This window comes from Protopterus annectens, chromosome 10.part0 (genome assembly GCF_019279795.1).
Source record: "Protopterus annectens isolate FY-2018-M chromosome 10.part0, PAN1.0, whole genome shotgun sequence".
Taxonomy (NCBI): Eukaryota; Metazoa; Chordata; order Ceratodontiformes; family Protopteridae; genus Protopterus; species Protopterus annectens.
In genome coordinates, this window is record NC_056744.1 from 1,713,340,280 (window position 1) to 1,713,354,754 (window position 14,475).

Below are 14,475 nucleotides of genomic sequence, written 5' to 3' on the forward strand. Positions count from 1 at the left end.
TCTAAAATTGGTTTCCAGGGTAGAACAATGAACAGTCTATAATAGAGATCTGTGGTGTCTTTCCATTTTGGTATCACCTATGATCCCTGCTTAAGCATCTCTTGCAGAACAGGGTGGACCAAGTGTCTTTGATCTCTAGATACTGGAAGAATAACTCAGAAATGTTTTTTTCTTTTTATGAACAACAGTTTGTATCCCTGTGTAAAAAATCTTTAATACTCATTTGTCTTGCGTAATAGTTTATGGCAATGAGGGTTACTAGAGGAAAAGCATATTGAAACAGACCCGTCCAGCTTATGGAGAAGGCATCTGTTGCCCAGGCTTCTGCTGCTGGTGGCCTGCTGCAAGAGTCTGATAAACAGGCTTGACTGGCTACATATTTTAGTTGGCAAGAGGTGGTGGGCCAATGACTGTTCCAGCTCATGGGCTGGGGTAAGATTTTTAGGAATGGGGAGGGAGAACCATGCAACAGTCATATCCGCCCCCGCTATAGGAACTCGCCTTGAGGCCTTTAGGCACCTTTCCATTTTTTTCTTACAGGATCCTTTCTTACTTCTAAGTCAATTGAATTTTTCCTGGATTTGGTGGAATTATAACTCAGTTCGGGGGAAAGAAAACATGCCTGACAGACCACATAGTCCTCCCCTTCTCCTCCAGTCTCTTTAGTGCATTTTCTTCACAATGTCCAATGGCACTTTAAAGAGTTCTGCTTTCATATGGTCTAAAAGAAGTTTGTCTCTCAGCCAAGCATGCCTCCTTAGCACTGACCCTACAGTTGCTGCCCTACAGGACACATTTTACAGAGTATTGAGACACCTGGGAAGTGTTTTGCCTTTCAGATCCTTCTCATGTTTTCCTCAGCCTTGTGCTTCATTCAGTTGAGACAGTAAAGGCTCCAGAAACTTCAGAATGTTTGTCTGTCCATTTTAAGCTCTGAAGGCCCCAGTACCAAAGGTGTATGTTTTCTTCATAGGATCATAGATTAGTACTAGGCTAACTGCCCTTGCGAGCCATTTTAAGCCTAGCCAGTTATCCCTTGTGAGTCTCAAACCCTGCACCTTGTGTTTATAAGGCAAACACCTTAACCATTATGCCACGCCACCCCCACTCTCTCAAGAATCTTACATTCCCTTGTCAGGTGAAATCATATTCCTTGTTACAGCCACAATAGTTCCCTTGTTGGCATCCATGGATACCAATGATAATTCACAACAGTGTGTTTTATAAGAATTTGAAGGCATCCACAACCCTGCAAAAATGGTCAGGATTCCCTGAAGCAAGGGCTGGGAATCTAAACTCAAATATTCATTAGAAAAAGCATCAGCCAGGGATCCAACTTCTACAGGACTGACCAGCAGGCAGAGTAGGATGCGATAGGCCCAGGAAATCACTGCATTTAATACAGGCTAGTAAAAATACTTTGGCCTCCCATTTGAAGGGCATCTCCAAATCAGATATCTGGTGGGATGCCCAGGATTAGTCTGTCCTCAGTGTCAGACCCACAAACATAGGTGGACATCTTACCCACCTCTGAATCAGAGGAGTTTGAATCCTTAGAAGACAAGAGAGCCCTTCTTGCAGGGGGGGGGGGGGGGTATTTGACAAAGATTTATTTTCATTGATGCTTGTTCTTAAAAAAAAAAAAAAAAAAAAAAAAGACAAATTCCTGAGAGAGCTTTTACTAAGGTTTGGGAGGGAGCGTTGTATGTAGCTCAGCAGCTGTTGAAGCAAGATGGCAAATGTTGAGTTAGAACTAGACTTAGGGATGACACCGTCTTTAAACTTGGGTGGGCTCCAAAGACATCATTCTGAGAACCAAGAACAAACAAGGACAAAGTGAATGCTATCCTGTCCTTCAGTTATAAAACTGCAAGCAGTGAAACCAGCTGCCTGTGTACTGGTATAAACTGCAATAGACAACTGAATGGATTCAGCTCAGGAAGGTGTGCCATTAAGAACGTGCACCAAGACATCCAAAGGGATCATGCAAAATGCTTTGGTGAAAGTAAACACCAGGCTGTTGAAAAACACCAGGTTTGGTGAGGTACTTTAAGCTCGGGAGACCTTCAGATTCTGATACCATAACATCAGACTCTCAGTACTGCCTTCTCCTTTGGGCACCCCACTGAAATCTTGCTTCTGCAATGGATGTCAGAGGAGGATTTGACTGATGCTGTAGAAAAGTTGCTTGCCTTGCCTAAAACAATTAATGGAAGTATTCCAGGAGAGATTTTTGTCTGCATTTAATTGTCTTTTGGTTGAGCCTTGCTTAGTGTGCTATGTTGTGTTAACACCCAGAGACAAACATTTAACAAAATGTTTATGGTGGATCTGCTTCCCACAGTTAATACAAATCTCGTCAATAAAAGTATAGGGGTACTATCTGGAAAGCAGTCACTGTCCTTTAATCATTGTTTTACAACCTGCACCTTGTTCATTATTTTCAACATACTGTTATTTTCTGCAGTGCAGAGTACACAGGGTTGCTACATTTTTATTGCCGATTAGTCATCACTAAAATGTGGATTCAAAGATTTTGTCATTTTCCAGTGCACATTTTGGCATATGTCAGTTCATCAAGTGAGCATTGCGAATATGCAGTTAAGACTGAAACTACAATTCTCAAGGAAACAGTAGTATTACTGGCTAAGAAAAAACAAGTACCTCTTGTTTTTCCAAAGCTGTGAGACCTAGAAGTTATACAAGGGGAAGACAAAGGGGGATTACCTTCCTGCAGAAGTTACTTATTTAATTTTCTCTTTTTGCTTGGCATTTTACAAAGTAGCAGATAGTGAAGCAAGTTGTATATTAAAGTGTCACTTGTTGGTCATTTCTGAAATGTCTCTGGTAGGAATACTACAGAAATGTATTACGGCATGACTGTTTTAGTACCAAGCTCTCTCACCTTTGACACAAACTTGATATCCTGAGAGATAAGGTTTGTACACTACTAACTCATTACATATACTCTTTGATGGACAGAGTTTAGATCATTGCGCAAACAACCATGATTAATACTTTACCTGGGAGGTAGGAGTAGTAAAATTTTTGCCAACATCATAACAAGGATAAGACAGGTTTAAGGTGGAGGTATGTTCACTACACAGTGCCTTCTACACTTCTGGAAGAGACGACTCCCACTGCATATCAAGTGGTGGGATACCTAATCTTTTTTCAATCTGGAATAACATGATTGAATGAGAATTTACAAATGTACTGCTGGCTAGACAGGCCTGGCCCTCCTCGAAAGAAAGGATTTGGTCTGATGGTGGAGAATGAAAAGGCATAAATAGTCACATGACTCGGTTGCCTTCTAATTCATATGACCTAATAGAGCTTATGACCTTCTTTGAAGGAGTTATTCCATGGGCAATATGTACACAGCAAAGCAAACAGGACTAAGCAATGGAACTCAAAGGGTTTGGAGGGTAGGCCACTGAGGAACTAATAACAGGCACTACCTTCTGAATGAAAAAAAAAAAAACAGGAGGAGGGAAACCATGTGAAGAAAAGCACCTGAAAGTCCAAGCTGTCAATGTAGATGTTCAAAACTGATAAAGGTCAATAAAGTGAAATGTGAAATGACACTAAGAAATCGATGACTACAACAGTTTCCAAAACATCTCACATTAGGAGAGTGTGAGTGTGAGTGTGTGTGTGTGTTCAGTACTATGTTGTCTCCAAAATGCAGACTGAAATAGGTCACGTATTATGACGCATCACAAGACAGACAGAAATAGGTCACGTATTATGACGCATCACAAGACAGACAATCAAGTTGAGCATATATCACTTTATCAAGAACCCTGCTAGTAAATAGAAGGTTGATAGTTACCACCCCATCTCCAAACATCCACTTATTAGCAGGGGTCTTGAGAAAGTGACACGTGCTCTGACTGAATCAATGAAAGCAAATATCACCTCCTCAAGAACCCTGCTAATAAACGGAAAGTTGATGGGGTTAACTATTCTAGATTGCCAAGATTCAAAACAGACTTTGTGCACAAGTATCTCTTTCAGTTGTGAGGGAAGAACCTCGGGCCCAAGAAAAGAGAAAAATATCCAAAAGTCAAAAGAACCTAAGACCTCCAAGGCAAACTAAAATTAAACCAGGCTGGACAAAAATCTAATTCACACATGCTCGATTGTAAGCCTGAAACTACAGAGATTAATTTTGATCCATTAGGTAAACGAACTTCATCCTAGCATCAAGACACAGATATACCATAAAGACAAATGCCAAACACAGATAGTGGAACCATCCTATTAGAGGTAACACCACCTAGAAAAAAAATGAGTGTCAAGTCTGGACTGTCTGAATGAAAAAGCTTTATGAGCTGCAGTCTCTCTCTCAACCACAGAGAACACTTTCAATTTATTACCAGCAGAATAGATCCCTCCTGAAAGAAAGCAGTCTTCTTTTGAGCTGTTTTTGACTGGCATTGAAAATAATGCTTACCAATCAATGACCATCTTCTAAAAGATGGAGTTATCATTTGTGCTTAAGCCTTCACTCAATCCTTCTTTACTCAGAAAACCTACATTGTTCACACACAAATGAGGAAGAAAAATCCATATTTCGATATCGCTCAAGCGCATGCTTGACAAACCTGTAAACTTGCACAATGCAGACAACTCTCCAAATGGGAAAATACCAACTACAGAAATAACATTCCACAGGAAAGAGGGTAGAACAGGAGGGCAGATTACAAATCGCATTTATCAGACAACAAAACAGCAAAGAAACTGATACATTAGAAAAACTACATGCCATAGATGTATTAAAAAATCAAGGTCCAAACTGAAAATTCAGAAAAGCCCACTACATAACTTGAACAGTGAGCGACAACAGATGCACATTAACTGAGCTAGGCAGCCATCTTGTTCACTCAAAGCCATTACCCAAGAATACATTAATTACCTGTATGCAGTTTCAACATGCATACTTTATCAGCACTGCAGCATGTTAATATCACTCTATGCTGTATCGTTAACAACATTTCTATACCAAAATGGCTGTACCATTCTACTGTGTACTGGAAATATTCTCCCTGGGAGTCTGCTTGTGATGACTCAACTTTGGGCCAAGTGATCAAGAAGCTTCAATCCTCACCAATGCCACTAGTGGGAACATTCACAGTGAGAAAAACAGACACACATAGTATTTTCAGATGCAGCCCTCTCCACCAAGTACGATTTCCTTTAAGAGCACAATAAAACTCTCCAATGACCACTATACAGCTGAGTACTTAGCTGGGTGTTCCAAGCCACACCACCCTCTCTGTGAAACCACTGCTCTCAGTGTCCCTGTTCAAAGTAGGTGTCACACATACTCTCTTTGAGATTTGATTTTCACATATACACACCCACCTGGGAAAGGCTGGCACAGATTATTTGCTCTGGCACCTCCACCCAGACTATAAGGTAGATCTGCTGCCACCTGAACACCTGAAGCCAGCTACATTAAGGCTCATACCAGGGTACCCAACTACACTTAGTAAAATTAATACTTATACAAATGATACTGTTTAAACAAACAGCACCACCTTTCCTGCAGAAACTAACAAGCCATTCTCTGGCACCCCAGGGTAGCAATTAGCTCACCACTAAGGACAACACAGCAGGATCCCAGCCAAGGCTTTTCACAGACATTGCATCTATGCATGGCTGCATTCAGAGTGAGATAAAATCTTTATGGTCTAAACAAAGTCATTTAATTTTAGGCTGCTTTACTAAGGTTAGCTGGGCTAACTCACTAAGAACAATTTATCCCTACAACCTCAGTTACAGCGATATTGGGGTGAATATATTTAGAGTATCCTTTGTTAAATTCTATACATTTCTTCAGTTACAACAATACAGTCTGACATGCATGTATATTTCTTTTCTGTTTAGCAGGATCCACTGTTTATACATTTTTTAAAAACAAGCAACTTTACAAATACATTTTTAACAAGCAGATGTACAGATATTCAAATGACAATTCTTTACAAAACACCAGCTAGCTATGCTGACAAATATTACACAGGCACTGTCCTATGCCCCCTGGCCCAGCTGGCACTACTTTGTATAATCACAATACTGTTATTCAACTATCCCCGAAAGAAATTACTCAGCAAACAAAAACAAATTAATGTTTTAATGAGCTGTGCTCTGTCCTACTCCATTGACAAATATACTTCTGCAAAAACATGGATCTGTGCGTAACTGCTAACATGCACTACTTTCAGCTGCTTGGCAAAAACTTGTGTATATAATTCAGAGACAGTTCAAGTTATACCAATAAAAAGGTCACAGAGAATAATTGGAAAATTCTAACTATGGATGAAAGAATTAAGACATTGGTTGAAGAAGTACCTAACATAGCTTATAAGAACATGAAGTCTCTTAAGAGACTACTATGCTATGAAAAAAACAGAAATAGAACATTCCAAATCGCAGAGAGAAGGTACCTTTCCCTGTCGAACTTGCAATCAATGCAGGTTTATAAACAGCAGAAAATGCATTTATCCATCCACACACTGGTAGAATATATACTTTTAAGTGTTATGCTGACTGTAGATCTAAGAATTTAGTGTATCTGGCCCAATGTCAACTCTGTCAGAAATATTATGTGGGTAAAACGAACCACACTTTGCGGGAACGCATAAGAGAACATGTTTATGCAATTAACAAAGAAGATATGACCAATGCACTAGCACGACATGTCATGGAGAAAGGGTCCCAACATCACTTTAAGTTTAAGGTCTTAGAATTAGTTAAAATCAACAGTAGGTTAGGGAACGTCAAGAATCGCACAGAGGAGGTAGAGAATAGGTGGATTCTCAGACTTCAGGCACACAAATATGGCCTGAATGATAAAATTACTCTGAAACCATTTTTAGCAGCTAAAGCTTTTAAGCATTAAGTTTTTTAACACATCATAATTGCCCTAGATGTTAATTTTTGATGGTATTTTTAAAACAATAGATTTTTTTATATATGTTTTTTTATATATGTTAATCATATTTATGTTTTTATTTGAGATGCCATTTTGTGTATACACATACACATATACCTTTTGAGCATTGGCACTTTAAACATTGATTGATTAATTAAGTTTTTATTGACGACAGTATTTAAAGGCATGAAATTTATTGTATGATCTTGAAGTCTGAAGAAGCGTTAATATAACGTGAAAGCGCTTACTGTTTGGTGAAGTTCTGCCACAATAAAGGTCTTTTTTCTACATTAGAACCTTGGATTTGTCTGCCATTTGGTGTGCCTTTGAGATTGCTTTGTCGTCTTATACCAATAAAGCTTTTGATGGGAGGACAGTGTTTTTGCAATGAAATTGTGATAGACTTCCAACTTATGTATCAAACATAATACTGATTTTAAATGAAAGACTACTACAGTAAGGTGAGAAGAACAATTTATCCCTACAACCTCAGTTACAGCGATATTGGGGTGAATATATTTAGAGGTGAAGGGGAGTGGGTGTGGTTAGAGAATTTGTTCAAAAATGTATTCCTTCATGTACCCCAGTGCCCAGTGGACTTGCCTGACATGCTGAGAGCTAACAAAGTTAGTCCAGTGAAAACATAACCTAAACTGCTGGTAAGTTACTTTCTGAAATCACATGCAAAAGGAAAAATGAAAAGCACACTTACTGTTAGAAAAACAGTAGCCTCCTGTTTTCCAGCCGCTGACTTGGTATTTGACATTACTGCCTGGGTGGACATTAAATAATTCTTGAGATATTTAGTGTTTTCTTCAGTCTCCTTCAGAACATTTACTTCTTTCTTGAGCTCCACTGTAGCATTAGCCACTGGTGAGTTGATGTCCATATTATTGTTAATACAGTCAAGGCTTTCTTCCATCTCTTTCAGAATTTGTTCTCCGTCTTCATTTACTGGATACATTTGTAGTCCTTGTCATGGAGCAGCTGGTGCTCTTTTGCAAATGGTTATGTAATATTTGTTCCAAATTAAAATCATCTTTCTGTAAAACAAGAAATACAGAAAAGAATGAGCTAAATGTATGTACATTACAGTACCAGCTGAGTTCATGGGTTTTTCTTGCATAATAGGATGATTAAAGGCAAGCCAAGTGACGCAGAACCTAGACAAATGAATGCAAAAGGGGTGACCTGAGCGTGGGAACAAAACTAAGCCCACCAGTATTGCTGACCACAAGAAATGGACAACCACCTACAACGTTCTCTCTCTGGAGGAGTTTTATGGGTACAAAGATGACCCCAAAAATACAACAGTCAGTAGAATGTGAATGGTGAATACTTGACCATTTATGACTGGATATAAAAAAGGGATGAAGCAATCTCATTAAGGTCTAATGTGTCTGGCCCTATGCCAAACCAACCTGCTGTATAAACACCAAAAAGGTGGTCTCCAAAGACCTACGGTGAGCAACAGCACATATTCCTAGATGGAACAAGTCCCAGTTTAAAGAGGCAAAATGGGTTCCCTCCTCCCCAGGTACTCTGGTAGCTGTTTAAAAGGAGAGTAGGTACGGAGAAAGTTCAGTGGCTAACCCACAAAGTGGGAGAAATCAATAAAGAGAGAAAGGCAACCTTAATCAGGTTCTGCTTTTATGCACTGAAACGGAGTGCTGTGATTCAGTCACAAAATGCTGTAAGAATTTATAACGCAGCTGGAATTCCATATTCAGCACTAACTCAGGATTACATCTGTGTACAAAATTCAAAAACATGCAAGTGATATAAATTGTATTATGCTAATAATAGCCTATGGAGAGAAAAGGCATGACCATCTCCATTTGGGCAGTGTTGTTGGACAAAAGATTGGTGACACAAAGCAGTGCTCATCACCCTGTGTAGATGTGGAACTTATCTTACACAAAGGGTGGCGTGTGCACATCTATGAGACTAGATACTGAATGTTTTGAGTAAGTGCATGGGGGTGGGTTATATGATGCCATGTATTGGTAAACAGATTTCAGACAGACAATGGTTAATCTGGGTCTACTGTGTTTGGGAATAGAGCTGAGAAATGGAATGTCTCTTCTGAGTCTATGCTGTTGGATAACAGATCTGTGATGTGACAATGCATATTGTATATGATCACCTGCTGTAGGGAAATAGATCCTACATACATAATTCTTCACATCATCCTGGGACATTGTGTAGCATATCTTACATACAGAATGTTGCATGTGATCCTATGGTGTTGGAAACTTACATGCCTCACAAGGGATGCAGAGCAGATCTGAGACGCAGAATGATTTGTGCAAGGTTGCCAGACTACATAACATTCTCAGATGCAGAATGTCTCACTTTGCCTATGATGATGGAGATCAGATCTGTCATACAAAAAGAAGAGTCTGGAGGGTTGGACTGTGGTTGGGAATCTGATCCATGATGAAGATTAGCTTACACAAAATATGGAGGGTACATATGAATGGCTTTGCCTGGTGCCTTATAAAGTGCAGTATCTTTGATAATTAATGGCTCTTATGAATCAATGTGGTAATCATCCATAACACTAAATCCTACGTAAAGCTATGGGGCTAAAGAAAAACTGGAACACACAATAGCCCATCTGCATCTCGAAGGCTAGGGAATATACACCTGTTAAACACAATGGCACATGAGGATCTATGGGTTTGGGATATGCAAATCTGTAATACAACGGCTTATGTTAAAGCCACTCTACAACCTAATGGGGTAGGTTATTCTGAGCACAAAAAGGGAAACTGACTAGGCTTAAAATGCCCCACAAGGGCAGCTAGCCTAGTACTTACCTATGAACCTATGAGAGTCTAAGGACTTTAAATAACAGATCTGCAGAGCAGAACAGCTCCTCAGAGTCAGCAGAGTTGAGGAATATAGGTGTGCCACTGGCCAATATACAGCTAGGGATTTGGGGTGTGATGTGGAACAACTTGTGTTAAAGAATAGTCAACAAATGAGAGATGTTCTGTGAAATCAGAGATGTTCTAGAAAATCTGGGGAGAAGAAGGATGGTTACCAGCAGTACGACTGAATGTATTGCTGGGAATTCTCAGCTGCCCAGACCTTTTGAAAATGCTACAGATATTCCTCGTATATTTGCACTGTCTAAAGTAAAACATTTTCTAGTTGAATTAAAAAAAAAACAAGCATATTCCAAAAGAAGGCTGGTTTCCCAAGAAGACTTCAATGGCTTGAATTCTTTCTCCTGGGATATGCTTAATTTACAACAGGGATGGTGATTGGGCATCCAATCAGCATGCACACTTTTGAATACTAATGACCATGTTTTTGTACAGTTTTCGAATAATTGGCATATGTTGAAAGGCTACCCAAACATTTTAAGGGCATCAAAAGAAATAAAATGTTTTTAATATTAAGAACGTATTTGACAAAAAGGATAATATGAAGATCAAATCAAATGTTATAGCTCTAACAAACAAGGCTTTCCTAATATACCTCCACTGATCATAATTCTGTCACTCACATAACACATAACCCCTGGATGTGTGTGTGTGTGTGTGTGTGTGTGTGTGTGTGTGTGTGTGTGTGTGTGTGTGTGTGTGTGTGTGTGTATCTATATATGTAAGAATATGTTTCTTGAGTGTGATTTTTTTGTATATGGTAATTTACTGGATGCAAACTATTACATAGCAGAAATAGAAGAATGCTAAAACACTTGTACTTATGAACATTATTATACAAAACAAAACAAAACCATAATGATACTAACACTATTTAAATCCTTTGCACTCCTTGCAAAAAGCTTTTCTGCTTTGTGTTCGGTTCTCTGTTTTTATCTTCTAGGGGTGCTGATGCATAAACTTAACATCCAGCATATTTTAAGATGCCTGTGACAGCAGATACCTGCATGATCATGAGCACGGTGATGCCATCAATCTCAAATGTATTTTAAAGTCTAAACCTTTAAAACACCAATGTATTTGCAGCACTGTTATCTGTATCTATCAACTTCTTTCTAGTCTCGTTTGAAGTAAGGATTATGCATTTTTAAGATGATGCTATGCATTTTCTAACTAGATTTTATTAAAACACAAGTATTTCTGTCTCCTTATTTAATAATTTCATTAAGCGATCTGTATTTGTCTGATAAATTAAAGATAAAGTGCTAATGAATACCTTAACCTGAAATAGTGACAGTTGTATTAATTTGTTGTGCTGTTGTTGAGCTTAGTTATCTGGAGTTAATTACAGCCAAAGATCTAATTCGACTTGCCTGACTTCGTAACATGATAGACAGATCCCATACTGGGACCAGACAGATTTGGCTAGCAGCCCTGGCACTGGAGAAGCCAGACAGTGAGGGAGAGGAATGAAGAAGAGTAGCCTGCTCACTTCTCCTAAGGACAGGATGGGGTGCAAGCACTCAGCAAGCACATGGGGTTGTGTAATTTTTCCAGGGGAAAAGCACTAGCTGTGCTTGAGGACAGGAGGTCAGGGCTGCTGCTTACAGTGACCCTTGTGAATGTGAGGAATCCTAGGATGTTACTAGGCTATCAACCCCGAGGTCATTTCAAGCCTAGCCATTTCATCCCAATGTAATATCATAGATACTCTAGTCAATACCCAGGATTGTAATTACTAATGACTGCCCATCTCCAGGAAGGTTGTGAGTGCTATACCTGGTAAGAACTTACAGTGCCCCATCCACTCGTCCAGGTTCCTTTTGAACAGTGTCATAGAGGTGCTCCACTGCACATGAATTGGCAGCCTATTCCAAAGATGTAGCAGTTGCTGGGAGACAAATCTGTCCCTCCAGCACATCCTATTCAAGTTGCAGGCCATACTTAGGCCCCTGGAACAGGCAGCTCTAGTCCCGTTTGATTTACAGACATACAGCAAATTCATTAGGTTTGGGTCGCGCACTACTCTGTAAGCCAGGCATAAGTCTCCCCTAAGAAGTCTATACGAGTAAGGTACGTGCTGGAGTCCCTTGATCTTCTTAGTTAGAAACCTCTAGGGTCTCTCCAATTGTTGCAGGTGCTTTGTACGCTACATGCTGAAAGGGGTGCTGTACTCAATTATGGGCCTGATTAGTGATGAGTATTTATAAACCTCCTTTGCTCTAGAGACTATGCGTTTGCTAATCAAGCGTGCTATGCAGAGTCTTCCTTACTACAGTAGACCCATGAGGTGAAAGTTAAGGTTGCAGTCTACTTGTGATTCCAGATCTCTTACCATTTCATAGGTACTTAGGTTACTGTTGCTAATTTGATAGTGTGAAGGGACATTTTTTGCCAAAGGGAATGACGATACATTTATTTGCATTCAGTTTGAGACCATGAGTAAGACACCAGTCACTGGTTCATAGGTGTGTACTACTCTAATGGCCCTGGAGCCTTTACAAGCCTAGCCCATAGGATTACCCTGGCATCATGGTTGGGAGGGTGGCTAATGGTTAAGGTGTTTGCCTTACAAACACAAGGTGCAGGGTTTGAGTCTCACAAGGGATAATTGGCTAAGCTTAAAATGGCTCGCAAGGGTACTTAGCTTAGTACTAATCTATGAACCTATGAATCTATGAATCATGCTACCCAACCGTAGTTCCTAGTGCCTCTGTTGAGTAAAACCACTGGAGTGATCCCCGGGGTGAATTTTCTATTTCCTATCCACTCATCAAGATTTCTCTTGAAAACGGCCAGTGAGGTGCTCTGCTTGACATGTATGGGAAGTCTATTCCATAGCATGGGCAGTCTCTGGGTTATGAACCTGTCCCTCCAGCATGTTCTGTTGATTGTGGTAATGAGGTTGAGGTCTCTGGAGCGTGTGGTGTGGAGTGATTGGGATTGCTTTAGATGTAGCATTTCTAACAGAGCTGGGTCAAACATGGCTTTCTAAGCAAGCAGAGATCACCTCTAAGTAGTCGATATTAGACAGAGAATAGCTGGAGTTTTTTTGAGTCTGTCCATATAGGACAAGTGTTTAAGGCCTAGGATCCTCTGTGAGGTACTTTTGCGGCCTCTCCAGTTGTTGCAGGTGTCTAGTGAGGTACATGCTAAATGGGGCATTGTACTCAATGATTGGTCTAATGAGGGAAGAGTAGAGGGAGACAATGACCTCTTTCTTCCTGGATGCAAAACCTTTAGTAATGAGATGTGCCACATAGAAGGACATTCTGACCACAGTGACAACATGGTGGTCAAAAGAGAGGTTGCTGTCAACCTGTGTTCCCAGATCTTATAATGCCTTCTGTGTTCAGTGGACTACCATCAATGTGGTAATTCAAGGGAACCAGGTTTTTCCCAAAGGGGATGTAGACACATTTTTTGGCCATGGCTCTGACACCAGTCATTGGTCTCATTAAGGCCTATCTGTAGGATGTCAACATCACTTGGGGAGTTAATAATAGCCCCCAACTTGCAATCATCTGTGAACTTTGTCAGCCAGAGTCCCTTCATGTTGGCCTGGACTTCAGAGAAGTAGATACCAAACAGGAGAGGACCCAGGATTGAACCCGGTGGGAGTCCACTCATGACTGGATGGCAGTCTGACAGAGTCAGCTACTTTCACACTGTGGGTTCTATATTTGAGCCAGTTTGCAACCCACCTAGTGATATAGGGGTTGATGCCTAACTTAGTAAGTTTTTGTATGATTCCTGTGTGGGGAATGGTATAAAAAGCCTTGACCAGATCAAGGTAGGCTGTATGTACCACCGTACCTTCATCCACAGCTCTGGTGAATGACTCAAAGAAGTCGACCAAGTTGAGCAGGCATGATCTACCCTTCACAAAACCAAACTATACAGGATCCAGAGTGTGGAGATTCCCTATATCCTTGTTTATTAGGTCCATGATAACGCATTCCATAGCTTTGCATATTAGACTCATCAGGCTAATGGGGCGATAGTTCCCGGGGTCTGTAGTCTCTCCTCCTTTGTAGAGAGGAGATTACTGTAGCAGTGTGCCATTTGGTAGGGACAAAGCCTGAGATGAGGCTGTGATTGAACAGGGCACACAGGCGAGGTGCCAGTTCACTCTGTAGTTCATGTAGAATACAGCCAGGGATACTGTCAGGTCCCACAGAAGCTGTATTCTTGGCCTTGGATAGTGTTGTTTTAACCCGTGCAGCAGTAATACTGGGTGCCTGGCAATCTACTGCTATTGTGATTGGTCCTTTGTGGGGGAGAGAGGGGTAAAGTTAGGACTGAATCTGTCTGCCAGTATATTTGCAATATCTGTTGGCTCGGTATGGGAGGTACCATTGTGCAGTAGCTCACAGCAAATCTGGGTATTGCCATGGAGATTCTTTACATAACTATAGAAGGTCTTGTGGTTGTCTTTACTATCTGCTGCAATTCTGTATTCATAGCTAGCTTTAGAGGATTTGATGAGGGATCTCAATCTTTTGTTGAGACTGATACGGGAGTTTTTCCAGTCTTGGAGCTTCACCTTATTCCGCATCAGTTTCCTCCTTCTGTTGTAGAGTTTGTTTATGGCAGGAGACCATCAGATTGGCTTCCTGTTTTTGAGGAGAGTGTTTTAGT

General features: G+C 40.4%; 1 protein-coding gene across 1 annotated transcript in view; it reads right to left on the reverse strand.

Annotated features, from left to right (window-relative positions):
* LOC122814459 (zinc finger protein 91-like) overlaps window positions 1-14,475 on the reverse strand; it is a 586,949-nt gene that overhangs the window by 37,679 nt on the left and 534,795 nt on the right. Inside the window, exon 12 of the mRNA XM_044087039.1 lies at window positions 7,653-7,912. Coding sequence (XP_043942974.1) covers window positions 7,653-7,912 — 260 coding nt within the window. The remainder of the gene's footprint in view (window positions 1-7,652; window positions 7,913-14,475) is intronic.